The following is a 19,771-nucleotide window of genomic DNA, read 5'->3' on the forward strand; positions in this document are numbered from 1 at the left end:
AGACTATCCTAAGCAAGGGGGAGGTATTATTGTTTACGTAAAAACAGCTGTAATATCGGAACTTATATATTCTGTGTCAGATGTAGACATTGAAGGATTGTGGGTGTCTTTAAAACTCAAACAGAATGACAAACCTTTAATTCTAGGATGCGTATATAGACATCCCAAGGCCCCCGTCACTTTTAATGAAAAACTAGAAAATATTTTGCAGTCATTTCCGGCTTGCCACGCTTCGGTTCTCGTTGGGGATACAAATCATGACGTCATGAAACCAACTGCAGCGGACAATGCATTTTTCGATACGATGGAATCAGCGGGGTACAAGCAGCTCGTTCGCCTGCCGACACGCGTCACCGACACGAGTGAGAGTCTCATAGATCACATTTTTACCAACAAGAAAGAATTGCATGATAAATCCGCCGTAGTAATGCATGATTTAAGCGATCATTTTCTGATATACACCTCAATTAACCTAAGGCCACAAAGATCTCCAAGAATACTCGTAACTAAGCGTTCTTTTAAAAATTTCCCTGAACAACAGTTCGTTGATCATTGTTCTTATCTACCCTTTCACAAAACAACAATGATGTCGGATATAAACGATAAGGTGACATATTTGCAGTCATTAATAACCGAAGCTCTGGATGTCTATGCGCCAATAAAAACGTTTCGTGTTAGGGGCAACAAGCGTCCCTGGATCACTGGCGGTCTTCTTAGATTGATATCACTCAAGAACCGGATGTTTAAGCGCGCACGTAGTCCAAATAATAATAATAATTACACGTGGGAACAATATAAGACCATAAGGAACTATGTAACAAAAACAGTAAAAGATGCGAAAAGAAATTATATCCTTACGCAGATCTATTCCGATAAATATTCAGGCAATAACAAATTCAAGATTTTCAGGTTCTTAACTGGAAATGATAGCAAAAGCCAATCCATCGCATCTATTGAACATAACAATGAAACAATTACGGAAGATGCGAGGGTGTCGAACGTCCTCAATGACCACTTTGCTAACGTCGGTAAGTCAATATCCAACACATTCACTAACAATTTAAGGGCGAAGAAAAATGAAAGTAGCAAACAAAATGAAAAAGACGCTAAATATCAAGAAACCAGCTTCAGTTTTAAGCCCGTCTCAAGTGATGACGTTATGAAAATTCTTCAAAAACTTAACCTCAGAAAAGGTCCAGATTTCAATGAAATAAGTAATCGCATAATATATCTACTCGCCCCATGGATTGTCGAACCTCTCACAGATATAATTAATTCATCCTTAAAAAGCGGAATCTTTCCTAACACTTGGAAACACGCAAGGGTCACACCTATATTTAAAGGGGGGTCCCCGACGCAAGTTAATAATTATCGCCCCATATCAATTACTTCCTCATTAAGCAGGATTCTTGAAAAGGTAATAGACAAGCAATTAGAACAATACTTACATTCTAACAATCTACTGACAGATAGACAGTTTGCTTTTAGAAAAAATCGCTCGACAGAATTACTCGTGCACGAACTGATACATAACTGGAGAAATATATTAGATCGTAAAGGGAAGCAATACATTGGCATTATTTCTCTAGATATCAGTAAAGCATTCGACAGTGTTCAACCAAATTTATTAATACAGAAATTACATCAGCAATTTAATTTCTCTGCCCTTGCATGCAACTGGATCGAAAGTTATTTATGGAATAGGAGTATCGACACAAAAGTAGGCAACTCGATTTCAAACCGTGTAAATGTATCTTTCGGTGTACCACAGGGATCTATTCTAGGTCCTAAACTGTTTAACATGTTTGTGAATGACATCGCAGACAGGGAATTTGGGTTTGAATTATATTTGTACGCAGATGACTGCCTCCTGTACTGCGCGTCAAGCAAATTAGAAAAAGTAATTTCAAATATTGAGGAAAATATGCCCGAAGTTCTTGAGTGGTATCAATCTAACATGTTGAAAGTGAACGAGTCTAAGACGCAAGTATTAATACTATCCAGTGAAAATAATAACAATACGCTAATTGACAACATTAAAATAGGAAATTTCAATATAAAACCATGTGAATCTCTAAAATATCTCGGTATGCACCTAGATAAAAGTTTATCCTTTTCACAACATGTAAAAAGAATGTGTTCACGCGCAGCACCTAGAATCAAGCAGTTTCAATTTGTCTGCAAATATGTACACCTTGCCCACAAATTAGCGTTCTACAAAGCATTTATTAGGCCGTTACTTGAATACTGTTCCTCTGTACTTTATGGGATTAATAGAAATAACACCACGAAACTAGAGAAAATGCAAATTTGGGCTATTCGTAGCATAAGAAATACAGCGCACACGACCTCACGTGCAAGCAGAGAAGAACTCCAATTACCCACGCTGGAATCCAGACGAAAATATGCATTTCTACTAAAAATTCACCAGGCAATTAACAAGCACCACCACTTATTAAAGGACAAAGTAATGATATCTAGTAATAGAAATTATCCCAATCTGCGATCCAACAACACCAACAGTATCCGAGTACCAAAATGTAACAAGGCAAGATACGGATCAAAATCCCTGTCATCACTGGCAAGTAAAGCGTGGAATCAACTGCCTGTAAATTGCAGAAAGGAGAGAAATTTGGCCACATTTAAACAACAAATTAGGACATTAATTTATGAATACTGACACTGTGCCTATTCTACCTCATTTCTTCCTTCATAAAACGTAGCTGCAAAAAATGTTTATTTTAGTCTATTTCTTATATTTTTCAATTATATAAATTTATAATATTCCATTGTATGTATACTTATAAACAAATAGCATAACTGTATATTAATTCATGTAGGGCAAAAAGCTGTTTTTGTTGTTCGGAATCAATGTAAAAAAAATGTAAGCTTAATTGTAACCCTACTTTAATAATAAATAATAATAATAATAATAATAATAATTCCGTTTCTTCATGGAACAAATGGAATTTCCTATCAGATCATTAGAATATCAAGTAATTTATAATACTGCACAGAGAAAGGCAACAAAATTCTCAATACAAAATATACATGTATCACTGGAGAAAGAGGATGAACATTACCAGTGCTTGAAAAATTTTCTTCAAAGCTAGGTGCCAGCTCTGAAAATCAGGCATCAGGAAACCACCTACTAGCAATTGTGCATACTACATTATGTTTCAAAAGTCGCGCAATCCAAACTTTTAAAATATATATCATGAAAATCGTACGAGATATTTACACCGGGTTTTCTGCACTAAACTAATCCTGTAAGCTATCACTGGGTTCATAAATTTATGTTAGCATTTACCTAAATAAAAGCAATTACATTATTTAAAAAAAAAACATTGTTAATTTGACATCTGACAACTGATTTTCAACAATAAATACCAACTCTTACAGTTACTTTGTGAGGAACAGCAGAAGCAGGGCATTTTTATTTTTACGATTTTTCACATAAATGTATAGCCAATACTTAAAGACACATGTTGCGTGCAACTGTTGGCAATATTTCGACCTGCTAGTGTTGCCATATACAGAGTTATGTCCCAAAAATGGCACTTTTTACTCAACCCATAAAATCGCCAGTCAAAATTTCATCAAATGTTGCAGATGACCAATATTGGTCGGAAATGGTGGACTGGCATGGCATCAGTCCTCAAATGTCTAATTATGACCCTTCGATAATTTCTTACACATTTTTTCTTACTCAGAAGTTCATTTCTGAAAGAATTTGAATGCTGCTTTCCGTCAGTTATTAATTTATATAATTTTCTGTACGGAGTCAACTGATAATTTTAAGCATTGAAAAATATCTCAATGGATGATGCTTTATAATGCAGAAAACCCGGTGTAAATATCTCTTACGGTTTTCATGATATACATTTCCAAAGTTTGGGTTGTGTGACGTTTGAAACACTCGGTATAAGTTGCTGAGCATCATGTTATTCAAAAGATCGCTAAATTATTTTAGAAAGCAGGAAATGGTGGACAAAGGGTAAGAAATTGTTACTGACACTATGGAATGTTTACAACGTTGATAAAAAAAAATTACGCTGTACTGCAATTTCAACTTAAAATCATCAAAATTTTGTACATATTACAGCAAAAGATCAGTCGCCAGGCTGAAATTTTTAGTCGCCATGGCGACCGAGATTTTTCGAGCCCTGAACATTACCCCACATGAAAATTTCCAATGTACGAGAAAGAATAAAACTTACTGAAGGGCTTCTTGGTCTTCTTTTCCCGGGTAATATATTTGCTGAATTCTTCACCTCTCTTCAGTTTCTGTTCCGTCTCGTCAATCTCCCCACTTAACCTTATGCGGCACACACGCTCCACCTCCAAAGGCAGATGGAAATCAGGTAGATACGTCCTCGTCACTTCCATCAGGTCACAATTTATCTGTGCACAAAAAAATCAGATCAGTACTTTACTTCTACTGCTTATTAATTCTTAGGGATGGGCCAAAATGAAATTTTGGCCGATACCTATAAAGTACCGATATAAAATTTATCGATACCGATACCCTTCCAATCCGATATAAAATTAGAAATGGTCCTTGAAGAACCTGAAAGGTTCATTGACCTCCTTAATAAATGTGTGTTTCAAGGTGACTGCAGTGCAAAAGAAATTGCATATTTAGACATTTACTTTTTAGAAATTAGGGCATGGAGATTATCCATAAAATTTACAACAAAATGGCAGAATTTTGCACTAAATTATCAGATTTATAGATATATCAGATCAGTAAAATAATCGGTAATTTTACCGATACACCGATATCGGCCGATACCGATAGTGCCGATTAATCGGTCCCATGCCTATTAATTCTACAATATTACAACATACAGTAGAACCTCGATTTTACGGTTTTCAGAGGACTAACGTGAAATATATATATAAAAAAAAAAATCCCCGGCCGGTTCAAATCCGGGAACTTTTCTAACGGTGAAAGCGGCCCCGGCGCCCACCCAGCGTCGAATAACATGGGTACCTGGGGGAAACCCTGGGGGGTAAAGGCGGTTAGGGGCGTGATGCTGATCACATCACCCCCACTCACGACCGGATCAAGAAAGTATGGGGCGTTACCCCCACACCCCCTATACGCCTTCATGGCGTGGTGCTATGCACAGGGGAACACTTTACCTTTTTTTACCTTTATGTTGCGACCACAAAAATTGAAAGAATAATGTGGGAAAATGTAAAATTGAGAACATATAAAATTGGGGTTCTACTGTATGCATATTTTTTATTGAGTTTGGCCAATATCGATGTGTCTATCGGTATTGGAAAGTACCAGTTATCTCACATTTTGATCTGATTATCCTGGAAATTATGCACAATTTGAAGTTCCCATTTATTTTGCATCAGCACTGTGTGGAAAACATACATATTATGCATAAAATTCTGATGTAATTCTTTAAATATTTTAAAGCAAATCTCTTGGTAAGATGATGCATACAACTGGAGGGGAAAACTAACATGGTATTAATTAATACATGTACAGTGGACTCTCTTTAATTCTAACTTCAAGGGAACATGAAAAACATTCAAATTAACAAAGGCATGCATTATTAAAGAAAATCAATAAAACAAAAATAATTAGTAAAGACCAGATTTTAAAGGAAAGTCCTTTTTTATTATTTTTTAACAACAGTGTTGATAATTATCTTCCACCAACAAGATTACATGGTTTTGCCTTCCATTTTTCTCCCTCTTTTTCAGCCCATATTCCCTTTCTTTCCCTTTTTTAGAACATTTTCCTTTTTGGTCTCTTTATTGACTAGTTTTTCAGCCTACATTCCTTTTTCCCCCTTTTTAAAAAATAGCTTCCTTGGTCCCTTTATTGACAAGATATCAAATATTTTGTAAGACTGTTCTTTCCTGAACAAAACATTCAACAATTGTCTATTTGGTGCAGTTTAGAGGAAAGAAAGAACAAGCCCTTTCTACCTTACCTTCCCTGCATGAGTGTTGGGAGTATGTTGCAGAGATTGTTGAAACAATGCAATCTGGGCTTATGTAGCAACAAATGCATTGTAAGTGGCATGCCTCTTTGAGTTGAAAGTAAAAATCTGCGATTTTAAATCAAGATTTAAATCAGGTGATTTTTTTTTAAAAAAAAATCACTGATTTATATCACTCTAAATTAATAATTTTTAGAATAATATACATAAGGATTTTGTAGATATCAGAAACACTTTTGGTGAAAGTACATTGATCTAGTTTACTAGAAAAAAAACATTCTATAAAGAACGTATATCTATGTGCATGGTGCCAAAAACCATTGCAAGCAAATTTAAGCATGTTTTTTTAAAATAAAAAATCCAATTCAAATAAAAAAAATCAACAAAAATGATTTTTTAAAAATAAAAATCATTATTTTTATCCACCCTGGTTGAATGTGTACTCATCTGCTAGATTTAGACTTCTATTGTGGAGCTTTTTTAGAAGAGTTTTAACTTTACTGTGCAACAGCGATGACAGCATTGAGTGTAAGTGAAATGGCGAAGACAGGTACAAGTTGTAGCAAGCTATGGAATGCGGTAAGCTGCTCCAAGGAAGATTTTATCGAAACTGATTGTAAGATTATTCGCTGTTCTTTACGTTCAAAAACAGGAAATGAAAAGGACTAAAGTTTATTTTTGCACTCCACTAAAAATATTATTTTAAATGAATGTTATATATTTCGCTTTCATTTAAAATAATTCCCACTTTTTTGGCAATAATTTTCCCTTTCCTTTGTCCTTTTAAGAGGAAAATTTTTCCCTTTAAAATCTGGTCTCTAATAATGAGCATGCAGTGAGTGAACCCTTCCCTAACATTTACCATATAACATAACCTAACACCTCTTCTCTAATTTTAAGCTAGTATATGCTTAACATTGCAAATAACAAACCCTGACTAATCACAACTGACGGCAGATAAGTAGACTTTCACAAATCATTGGGCTACTGGAGGAGGTGGTTAAAGAAAGAACACTTGCACATAAAAGGGGTGGGAGGAGAGGGACGGTGTTATCGAGAAGAGGGTGGAGGCTGCATACCAGCAAACAGAAACTTTGTCTTTCCTACGGCTTTCTCTGGATAGCTGCCTTTGAATTATCCAAAGGTTTGAAAATTCGAAGTATGTATCAATTTTTAACATCGGTTTTTAATAGTAATTTAAATGGGAATAAACTTCTTACTGAATAATTTGAATTATCCAATTTGGAATTAAAGAGTCCGCTATATTTGTTAATGGTTTCTAAATCCACCATATTTACTGTGTTGAAGACTCTAGATTCATATTTTCAACAACAAAAATGTAAGATCTAACCTGATCTGTTTCTTGATCAGCCTCATCAACAGGAGGAGGTGACAGCCAGTATGTTGAGGTGAGCCTTTCATCTTCAACATCACCCACAATAAACACAGGGCGAGCAGAGAACTGTACAAGCAGGGGTTCAGCCTGCGGCAATACAGGTTCAGAAAGTTCTATAATAAAAGATAAGAATAAGTTAAACATATATACACACACCAGGGATGAATACAACAATGAAATATTTTTATAAATAGTCTTACAACTTAGTGCAAAATTATACCACTTTGCTATTAGTAGAGGCATGCATATTTCGTTTGACGAAAACACGAAAATGTGATTGCAATGTTAAATTTTTCATGTTTCTGGCATTTTCCTTTTTCATTTGCCACGAAATGAACTGCAAAATTTGAAAGAGACTCTTAAACATGAAATTTAGAGCTTATTTACAACAAATTTCAATTTATGAAGCATTTAAACTGTATTTCTTTTAGGCTAATCCTGTACTTTAATTCAAACGGTTCAGTTGGTGAGTACTGTAAAGAAACAAACCTTTAGCTTCAATTGCTCTGCTGCCCTCATCTTCCAGGAGACGAACCAACTGAGAAACACTCGCCTGGAGACTTCTCAATGCTTCATCTTCAGCACAATCCTACAATATCAGGACATAATAGTTAGTGGGAATAACCAAATATACAGTACAGTGGGACTTTGATTTTATGTTTTTCGCAAAACCAAGATGAATAAACAGGGTGGCCACTCTAGGACCGGGCTAAAATTCAAGTATAATTCCCGGTTTCTCAAAATTCAAGGGGAAAAAATATATGTTTTCTCCATTTCAATCTTACATATTACCGCATCTCACCACCCACACACACACAAACATATATTAACAATATAAAGGGTCTATGTGATTCCAGTGTATCCAAAAATTATTAAACGGTACAGTATATACATTTTAAATATTTCATTTAAGGTTCATTTCACATACCCAGACTCGAAATATATCTTCAAGCAAAAGTCACAAATGTTACAGGATATACAAATCTATGAAAAATTGTTAATTGTATAAGAATTTCACTCAAATTTACCTAATCAAGTTCTAGATATTTTATCTGCAGACTGTCAGATAGATTGTTCTGCAAAGGACACTAACAAAGTTGAGAGATTTCTGTTTTATTTTCCATGCAGCCTTATTTTCCTTCCTCAATAAAAATAAAAAGTAAATTTAAAAAATTGCCTCAGTGCATTTATAAATATGTATAAATTCAATGGGATTTGGTTTAATAAAGTTGCAATTTTTCACGTTTACGGAGAAAAATTCATGCAGAATTCCCGAATTCCTGATCAGTAGCCACCCTGAAAAACTTAAATGAAAAATCTAGGAAAATTTTGTAACATTTTTCCCTATTGGGACCATGAAGATTCAATGTATAATGCACGAAAATCTAAAGAACGTAAAATCAGGGTTCCACTGTAGTTTCTAGACATATACTAGGATAGGACACATCGGGAAAAAGGAAAAATTTTGTACACAAAAGCTGGTCTTCTGTGTTGCTCAGGTCGTCTTGCTTACCATTTGAAGCACGTTATTCAGACACTATTTCAAGGACCTCAACTCATATGTCAGGTTAACTTTTCTGATCAAGTTTCCTCTTTTTTATCCATTTTCTTTCAGGTTGAGCCGATACCACTTTCAACTTATACTGATGTGTGTTCCCATTAACACTAATATTCATACTTAAAAATTGCAATAATTCCAAATATTTTATATTTACTAAATTCCATATCACAACAATCTACTAGGTTTTGCTTTAAAATATTCATAATTTCATATGAAATAATAATCACAAAACGAAGTTATTCTCTGAATGTTATTGCAAAAATAAGAAAACTTGGGAATTTTGTATAATTTCGAGGATATTTACCCTTGTGAAAGTGTCATGTGGCACTTTTTTGTGGGCCCTACGAGAGACTTCGGAAAAGTTTCAGCCAGTATTGGGGATTAAGTTCCTAGTAATACAACTACAATTATTTAAAATGATTCATTCCTGGAATTCCCCGATGAAGTCCAGATACAGGTCAAAAATATTGGATAAAGGAACAACAACCTTTTTCAAGCTTCAAGACACACCCTATTCTGGTTCCAGCATATACCAGGTGTGCAAATCAATTCATAGTGTTTCTGAGTCCAATGTTCACCCTAATGACACATGTTGACTACAAGTAATTATCCTGTGAAGTACAGTCCATTATATTCCATAGTTCTTTTCCAACAGAAACATTATTTAATGTACTGAAAAGTAAATGTACAGGATGCTCCAGAAACATATATAAAAGACATAGGTTGAGGTTCGAGGACCATACATGCCACACTAATAGATAAGAGAAGAGACAATTCAGTGTGTGACAGTTCAAACATTTATTTCTAGTGAACTTCTGTACATATCACTACCTATTTGAGGAAGAGGTGCAAGAACCTAATCTACCAACTATCATATGGAGTTACGTGTGTCTGTGTCGAGTGAGACAATACATAATAAATGTGAATTTAGAAGTAAAAGTCCTATTCAGAATGGAAATATTTGTCCAAGATCAACCGAGAATGACATGTGTATCTTTTACTTAAGCATTTAGCAAAAACACTTATTTCCTGTAACGTAAAACGATTATATATCTGATTTCAAAAATAGGAATTGTAGCTTTCCTGGTGACGTGATTCGAACAGGTGGTCTCGGGTTACCAGCCAGGTTAAATTGGGAGTTAGCTTCCAATGTTTCGAGCACATACATTGCTCTCATCTTCAGAGAATGTAAAAATGGAGACCAGTGTAAGATTATATACAGGGGTTGGACAAAATAATATGAACACCAGATTAGATGAGCCCCATTTTTGGATTTTTTGCTGACTGCACTGGCATGCACGGAACGCGTTGTTTGTTTTCTCTGTGTCCTATGATCCCTCTGCTAGAGGTATGAGCCACCAGTAAGCCTGTGAACGGATTCGTGTTGTGTTGCACTACCATTATGTCTGACCTTACAGACTTCCGAGGGCAAATTATTGGTGCCCAATTAGTTGGTGCATCCATAACAACGGTCGCAAAGTTAGTAGGGGTATCGCGAGTTACTGTATCTACAGTCATGACAGCATACAAAGTGCAGGGGAAAACGACGTCTGCGAAACAAAATAGTGGTAGAAAGATGAAACTGACAGAGAGACAGGAGGGCATTAAGGAGGATTGTTGGCTCTCAGAGGAAGACCACCGCAACCAAAGTGACTGCTGAGCGGAATATGAGTGTCGAGAATGCAGTGTCAACGAAAACAGTGCGCCGAGAACTGCCCTAAACAGAATATCCATTGTCAAACCTCTTGTAAAGCAGGACAATGCCAAACAGAGGTGTCAGTGTTGTCAGGAGCACAAAACCTGGACTACCGACCAATGGAAACATTTCATGTGGTCCGACAAATCAACCTTCACACTATTCCCCAGCAGTGGATGTGTTTACATATGGTGAACACCGGCCGAAGCATGTCAAATATTGGTTTGATGAGCACGATGATGCACTTACACATCTTCCCTGGCCTGCACAATCACCTGATTTGAATATTATCAAACCAATCTGGTCAGTATTGGAAACCAGAGTATGAGCCAGTTTCCCTCCGCCAGCCAATCTCAAGGAATTGCAGCAGTTTCTTGTTGAGGAATGGTATAGCATCCCACTGACTACCATCCAGGATTTGTATGCATCCATTCCCAGGAAGACTGAAGCTGTTCAGCCAAAGGTGGTCCCACACCATATTAGGTGGATGTTCATATTATTTTGTCCAACCCCTGTATATATGACTATGATGTGGTGGAGCTTGGATGCTGCCTTCCTATCAGGACTGGGCCTACAGTTTAACGTGAGATCCAAGCCACAATGCACCTTCACCAGGTACTGAACCTGGAATCCCTTGATTACAAAATGATGAAATTACCATTACACCGCCAGGGAGGCAGATTTTATTTAAAAAGCAGCTTTATTATTTTAGTTAAAGCATGAGTTTGAATTTTTGCTTTAAGTCCACTTTATGCACTGATAGGCTAATTGGGACTGGACCTACCGGGTATTGAACCCGGGACCACTTGATTCAAGGCGACGATGTTACCACAATGCCACTGGGGAGGCCCAGATGGTTGCTACTCTGGGACCATGATAAAATTCAAGTATAATTCCCAGTTTTCAAGGTGACGTTTCCAAAAATTCAATAGTAGAAACAGTTGTTTTCTCTATTTGAACCTTATGTATTACCGCCTCTCACCACCACTCCACACACAATAATATATTAATACTAAAATTGTTATCTGATTCCAATGAATTCAAAAATTCTAATTCAATTCTGTGAAACGGTATATATACACTATTTAAGGTTTGGCGTTTACATTTGCAATTTGACAAACTCAGGCTACGAGGATCACTATTTATATTTTGAGCCTTGGCAACACTGATTGAAGTTAGGCGCGATTTGACGTTTGCAAGGAATCGTCTGGCATTATTGACCATAACGTACTTCAAATGTTTTGTCAATAGCTTGATTTGTGTTGTTTATGTTGCCTTGGACATTGTGCGACAACAATAAAATGGAATTAACTCGTGAACATTTTCGTGCGATGATTTTTTATGATTTTCGACGTGGATTATCAAGACAAGAGTGCATCGATCAACTTACTTCCACATTTGGTGATGAAGCCCCATCCTTTGCCACTGTGAAACGCTGGTATAACAAATTTAATCATGGCCGCCATTCGCGAAGGTCGTCCAAAATCAGTTGTTGTTCAAGAAAACATTGATGCTGTGCAAAACCTAATACTGCAAGATAGTCATGTGACATACTGTGAGATTGAGGCAACCATAGGCATTAGTTCCACCAGCATATATAAAATATTACATGATCATTTAGCTGTGAGAAAGGTATGTTCTCTGATCCCACACAATTTGACAAAAACTCAAAAAGTCGCTCGCGTCAATTGGTGCAAACAAATGCTCAATAAATACAATCGTGGTGCTTCAAAAGACGTATATAAGATTGTAACAGGTGACGAATCATGGATATATGCATATGAGCCAGAACGTAAACAGCAGTCGACTGTATGGGTGTTTCAAGATGAACCCAATCCAACAAAAGTTGTTCGCGCTCGAAGCACATCGAAACAAATGGTCGCCTGTTTTTACGGGAAAACTGGTCATGTGGCAACTGTGCCTTTAGAGGAACGTAGAACGGTCAACTCTGAATGGTACACAACAATTTGTTTGCCAGAGGTCTTCGGTCAAATATGGAAAACAAACAAACGTCGTCGGATCATTCTTCAAGACAATGCCAGCTGTCACACATCTCGTCTAACAACCGACTTTATGAACAGTCAAAAAATCGAATTGATCGGTCATCACCATACAGTCCAGATTTGGCACCCAATGACTTCTCCTTGTTCCCGAATGTCGAGAATAAATTGCGTGGACAACGATTTTCGTCGGCGGAAGACGCCGTTGATGCGTTCAAAAACCATATTATGGAGGTGTCTCAAGAAGATTGGGAAAACTGCTTTGACAAATGGTTCGAACGAATGCAAAAGTGTATTGAATACTTCGAAAAACAATAAAGCACTTTTCAATGCCAAATTCCTGTTTTTTCGTTGTTAGGCTCAAAATATAAATAGTTATAAATAGTGACCCTCGTACATCTACAAACACAAATCACAAATGCTACGGAATATACTAATCCACGAAAAATTGTTAATTGTACAAAAATTTCAAACTCAAATTTACCTCTTCAACTTCATGATGTCTTATCTTGCAATAATCTGCCTCTCACATAGATTGTTCTGCAAAGGACACTAACAAAGTAAACGGACTGAGAGAATTCAGTTTTATTTTCGACAGCTCTTTCTTCTTTTTCCTTTCTCGATAAAAATAAAAGCTAAACTGCGAAAAACTTGCCTCGGGGCATTTGTAAATGTATGAATTTATTTGGATTAATAAAAGTTTCAATTTTTTACGTGTACGAAGGAAAATTCATGTATAATTCCCAGAGCCAATAATTCATGCATAATTCCCAGAATTCCCAGTGAGTAGCCAACCTGGGCCCAGTTAAAGCATGATTAATTTTGTGCACCAACATAATTTACTTTAAATAACGATATATACTAACAAATAATGTAATTTGTTATTATTGTAAAGATTTAAAAATATACTACCACTTAATGTGCTGATATAGTTCTTGTCACAATATTTCAACTGTTCCAAATATTCTTCCTAAGGTCAGACATTAAACCGATTAAATTGATATATTTTTTCTACCTTGTAATTTTTAAAATTCTTTTCGCAAAATTTCGATTTAGTTTCTCAGTGACTAGCAATGTAAGGTTGAATATACAAGGGCTGATTTTTTAGTAGTGGCAAATATTTATTTTCTACACACACAGCATACATATATGGTTCTAAGTTTTAAAGGCCTTCGATGTAGTCCTAGCATTCCGTACAACATGTTGCCAGCAATGTGGAAGCCGTTGGATGCCGTTGGCACTACCTAATATGTTGATAGTGTGAAGAGAGCGATCTACTGCCAGAAGAATGTCTCGAACTGTTAGGAAGCGAATCGCACGAAGTGGTTCCTTCATCTTAGGGATTAAGCCTGTTGCAGTCCATGGTGACACTTTCGTGCTGTGCGACCTCTAGCACATTCAGTTCCTGCTTCGTAAACATTGTGACTGCAGTCTGCGACCACTCATTCACAACTGCTTTGTTCTTGTTGTCACGCGCACAGGCATGGAGTGGAAAGAGTGAGTTCATTGGCTCTGAGGGAGGGTACGCATGTATAAACGACATTGCCTGGCTCTGTTGCATGGCGTCGCTACAGCATAGTTGCCACTATTAAAAAATTCAGCCCATGTATATTGGTTGAGGAAGTTCCTGGTAAAGTGAAATCAAATGTCACCAAAATAATAAAAACCACTTTCAAAGTAAGATAAACTGTATTACTTTGCAATATGTAAACGGTTATGAAGAACATTTTACATAACTCACCTGCAGAAGCTTTTCCAGAGACAAAATCGGATGCTTCCTCTTCGGAGAACCTTCTTCAGCATCTTTCATCTCCACGTCATCGTCTTTTTGTTCTACTGCTTCTTCTTTTTCTTCCTTCACACCATCTTCCATTGCTTCATCCTCCGTGGCATTTTCAGTTTCTTTACCTTCTTCCGCAGAATCACCTGATGCTGGTTTGTTCCAATTTAACACCATGGCTAATTCCGGCACTGACATTGTAATAGTTCTTGGTGGCAACCCTATCGGCTCGACCTCTTCCTCCAATGAAATAAATTCGTGCAGCAACTCTAAGCTGGTTGACAAAGTGGATAAGCAATCGGAGCTATCCTTCATGAATCCTACACAAAACTTGTTGAACAGATTGTAAAGAGTATCGGTCTTCTTTTCCAAGCAACTAAAAAGAAAATTTAACATGATGGTAACTGATAATAATAATAATCTCACATATGCACACTGTTTATAGACCCATATAGATATGTGAATAATGGAAGCACAGAGATGTGCACATAAAACATAGTAGTTATGCTGATTACCTGTACACTCACCTTGATTAGTAGCATCACAATTTGCTTCTTTATACAACATTTTGATCCGAGATGCAGTTTAATTGACATTGCACAAAAATTCTGTGTAAAGAATGTTTTTCAGCATTGCTCTTCTGCCACTTTTAACTAATCACGATGATGAAGATATGATAAAATTTATGAAGGAACTGTCACAACGAACACCCATGCCCAGACTGGGATTCAAACCCAGGGCCCCCTTATGATAACCACTCAGCTACAGAGGTGGGCCATCAGGTTCAAATCCTGGCTTGGACAGGAGTGTTCCTTGTGAGTGTCTCTTCATCAATTTTATATCATCACTCATCCTCATCATTGCAATTAGCCAAAAGTGGCAGAAAAGCAATCTAAATAACAAAAATCAAATTATCAATTGAACTTGGGACCCCTGGCATCATAACATGCAGTGCTAACATTGAGGTTGGCTACTACTGGGGCAAGTATACAATCAGAATTATATAGCACTCTTAAGAGATTACTGAAACACATTGAAATTACTACAATTGGTACTTTTGTACTGAAACTCAACCTCTCAAAGTACATTACAGTGACCTCTGCCATTTGTATTTGAATTTTTACATTTTGTACCAAATAATCCCAAACCAAATGTAAATAAACTAGGGATGGGACCGATTAATCGGTACTCTATCGGTATTGGCCGATATAGGCATATGAGTGTATCGGTTTATTGGTAAAATTACCGATTATTTTACCGATCCGATATATCGATAAATATCTTATAATTTAGTGCAAAATTCTAACATTTTGTTGTAATTTTTATGGATAATTTCCATGCTTTCTAAAAAGTAAATGTCTAAATATTTAGCTTCTCTTGCACTGCAGTCACTGCACTCAAAACACACATTTTTTAAGGAGATCAATGATCATTTCAGGTTCTTCAAGGACCATTTCTAATTTTATATCGGATCGGTAGAATATCAATTATCGGTAAATTTGATATCGGTATCGGCCAAATTTCATATCGGCCCATCCCTAAAATAAACTATTAAACACAAGTTTTAGAGTTTAGTTACTAACATGCTTTCCTAAATCTGATTTTTTCTACGAGTTATAGGCAAAATCTCAGAACACTGAATGATCATGCAGTAAAATGTACATGTAAACAAGGAGAAAAAAAAGTATTATATACATAATATTTTACATTAAACTCATCTATACTAACATAGTAAAGCATTATGTTCTCACATATATAACTATTTATCTTATTAAAATTGCTGAGAAATGTCAAAGTATGTATTTTGTATGTACACATATCCATGAGGATTGCAATTTTGGGAGGTGTAAAAAGAAAATCTAGCAAAGTTTATAAATTACACACAACTAAAAAGTGAAAACTATGAAATTTCAGGATATATTATTTATAATGGCCTCTTGTTTATATTTTTAGTACACAATGACCTGAAACATTTTCTATTTCTTGTATTCACTTAAAATGTACACAGTATTTCGAGCCTTGAAATGATTTTAAAATAAAACTTGGCATAATTTTGTTATATTACCCAGAAAAGATTAATCTTTATAGAAACAATAATGCTGTACCCATTTGCTGCAAAATAATTAATTAAAAATATCTCCCAAAAATATGTCCATGAATCAGTCACGGGAGTAAAACTTCATAACCCACAAAAGTATGAAATTGAGAAAAATGCAGGAGAAAGTTCATCCATTACATTGTAGCTTATGGGTTGGGTTACCCAGATGTTCCTGTGCATTTCTGAGCATAAAAGGCTACTGAAGGAACTTCAATTCACTATTGTACAGCAACTTTAGACTGCATCAACTGAATCAAATGTTAACTCAATTTCACTCTCGAGCCGCTCACTCATATAAACAAATGGGTGTATCAAGGTGATCTCAAATTTCTTGGAAGGTATCCTCAGAAACTATTAGGAACATTTTAACCTGCTTGCCCAGAAACACAGCTATATTAAAATGAAAAATGTCACAAGGATAACATGCCTCTTTAAAAAATTGCAATTGTCAATTTCTGTTCTGCTGGTTGTCACTTAATTTTCTGAGGAAATTGTTTTCTATATATGGGTCATTTCATGTCAAATCAACGAATCCATGATCTGGACATTAACATCTCAGAAATTGATATTTTTTGGTACAGCATTAGTACCAGTAAAGTGGACGAAAGCTGCCGAATTTCAGATTATTTGGGTAGTTAGTTTTTGAGTTATTGGCTTTCAAAAAATCCCAAAATTTGATGACATTTTGAAATCTTTAAACAGCTGTAGATCAAAAACTAATTGACCTACAAAGCTCAAATTGGTGTCATTCTGTTCTTCTTTTAATGGGCTTTAATTTTTAATACAACATGGTTGTGCTTTTTCAATTTTGTAATTTTTGAAAAACTCGAAAAGTACATATTTTTTTAAAAATCTCAAAAACACCACTTAATTTATTTTTTTGAAAAAATGTGGGTTTTGAAGACGTCGATTGACTATTTGTGTGCAAAATTTCATAATGAGATGCTATGGGTTCCTATGGAAATTAATTATTTTGTGTCATAATGTGTGGGAAATTTACTAAATTTGTTGACTTCCATGTTAAAACCGTAACTATAAGCTGAGTGATTGATGTTGAAGTCTTCATGTTAGTCTATTTTATAATTTTTGGACTATATATAATGTAGAAATACCAACAAATTATCACTTTTATTATCAGGTAAGCAAAGTAAAAACTGTATATTTGGTTTACATTTTAGAATAGGATAGAAATAAAAGGTCTTAATATCGAAAAAATAGGTATAGGAATACTTAAAATATCTCAGGTCTCATCAATCATTATGTTGTATTAAAGAGGCATGATTTAAAAACTTTTTATTCTTCAAATACCTGTAAGGGGGATCTCAGACTGAAACAGCAAATGGCAAGTGACAAGCGACATCAAGGGTTCACACCAAAGTGACAAACAACAAGCAACACAGGCCCCATCAGTCTATAAGCAAGCATTCGCCGTGCATGCGTGAACAGGCCAAGGTGGCATGATGCATGTCACTTTGGTCTGAAAGCTCCTCAAATGGTAATAACATCATACATTTATATATTAAGGTTGTGTTATACCATGAGATTTGTTTAAGATTGATTGCTGTTGCATGATAACCCACTTTCACACTGTGCCTGTGAATCAGTTTCTGGTCTCAAAGTTGATCTGTGTGATGGAACACCCTCCATATTTGCCAGATTTGATCCCAGTTGACTTTTTCCTCTTCCCGTCCCGTAAGTCAAGTGCCACAAAAAGGGAGCCTTTCAGCTCCATTACTGACATTCTAAATGTTGTAGCACAGTGACTTGGGCAGATTCTATTACAGGACTTCCATAATGCCTTTGACCAGATATATGACAGATGTAATCATTATGTGGAGCCTGAGTGGGGACTACCATGAAAAATGTAATTGGCATTTTCATACACTGTTGTTTGTTTGCACATACCAAGTGCAGTCTCATTACTTATCAAGCAGAATGTGTAAACTGTATCACTCCTGTCTTGTAAAATGACTCAATGGTACTATGCTTTTTCTAAATTAAAACTGACAGTCACCTGGTTCCATAGGGTTTCTTCATGGAGAGTTTACAATTTTATTTCAGATAAGTATCTGTACATTTTGTACCAATATTTTATCACATATACAGGGTGTCTCAAAAGTAATAGCACAAACTGACACAGGTGAAAGTACACGATAATAGAAGCAAAGAAAGTCTCAGTAAACATGGGTCTGCAAACGAGCCGTTTTCGAGATAATTGCGAATGTGTGATTACAAGCTGCCACCAACTTCATTGTTTGTAAACATCGTCCTAGTTGGTAAAATGCTAATAATGTGTGCGAATGTGTGGTTAGAAGCAGTCCACTGATTGCATTTTGTAAACACCGAGTGCTTTACTCCTTGTGCGTTCCGAGGTTTGCTCTTTGATTACAAAAGAGAACATTTCCGAGAGGTGGCGTTGTAATCAAACAGGATGGATACCCTCAGTACACAGTCTAGCAATGAGATCTCCAATGACTTTTCTTACTGTATTTTTACCATTTTACCAACTAGGACGACGTTTACAAACAATGAAGTCAGTGGCGAATAGTAATCACACATTCGCGATTATCTCGAAAACAGCTCGTTTGCGGACCAATGTTTACTGAGACTTTTTTGCTTCTATTATCATGTACTTTCTCCTGTGTCAGTTTGCGCTATTACTTATGAGACACCCTGTATATAACACATACATGCCAATAATTACATACGGAGCAGATACTTGGACAATGACAGAGAGAGACAAGAGAAAGATGCAGGCAGTGGAGATGAAATTTTTAAGGAGTATATTGGGGAAGACTAGAAGGGATAGAATAAGGAATGAGGAGATACGACAGACAGGGGGGGTGGTAAAGCTTCAGGACAGAAAAGATCAGGCACAGATGTGATGGTTCATACACATGAAGAGGACGGTTGCAGAACGACTACCAGTAAGAGCTTACGATGCACAAGGAGTGGGAATATGGCCAAGGGGGAGACAAAGATGTTGGTGGAAACAGCAGATAGTGGAAAGTGGAAACAGCAGATAGTGGAAAGTGTTAGAAGAAGAGGACAAGATTGGAACACCGTGGAAAGGAGTGGTGGAAGACCAGAAGAAAATGGAGAGGTTTCACTTCTATGCCGACCCAGCCAGAGGCAAGAAACGGTGAAGGATGATGTTGAATTTATCAGTATCATAAAAAACTAATATCAGTCATTCCATAAAAAAATCAATTCTTACCACAGAAAGAATGTTATTTAATGCACAAATCATTGTTCACAAAACCTACAAACA

At 36.1% G+C, this 19,771-nt stretch overlaps 1 protein-coding gene across 1 annotated transcript in view; it reads right to left on the minus strand.

Annotated features, from left to right (window-relative positions):
- The window catches only part of vir (VIR_N domain-containing protein), a 91,226-nt gene that overhangs the window by 9,930 nt on the left and 61,525 nt on the right, over positions 1 to 19,771 (minus strand). Inside the window, exons 11-14 of the mRNA XM_083143792.1 lie at positions 14,364 to 14,778; positions 7,855 to 7,954; positions 7,321 to 7,478; positions 4,221 to 4,404 (exon numbers count right to left, since the gene is read on the minus strand). Coding sequence (XP_082999918.1) covers positions 4,221 to 4,404; positions 7,321 to 7,478; positions 7,855 to 7,954; positions 14,364 to 14,778 — 857 coding nt within the window. The remainder of the gene's footprint in view (positions 1 to 4,220; positions 4,405 to 7,320; positions 7,479 to 7,854; positions 7,955 to 14,363; positions 14,779 to 19,771) is intronic.

Source organism: Lepisma saccharinum, chromosome 22 (genome assembly GCF_977018435.1).
Source record: "Lepisma saccharinum chromosome 22, izLepSacc3.1, whole genome shotgun sequence".
Lineage (NCBI taxonomy): Eukaryota > Metazoa > Arthropoda > Insecta > Zygentoma > Lepismatidae > Lepisma > Lepisma saccharinum.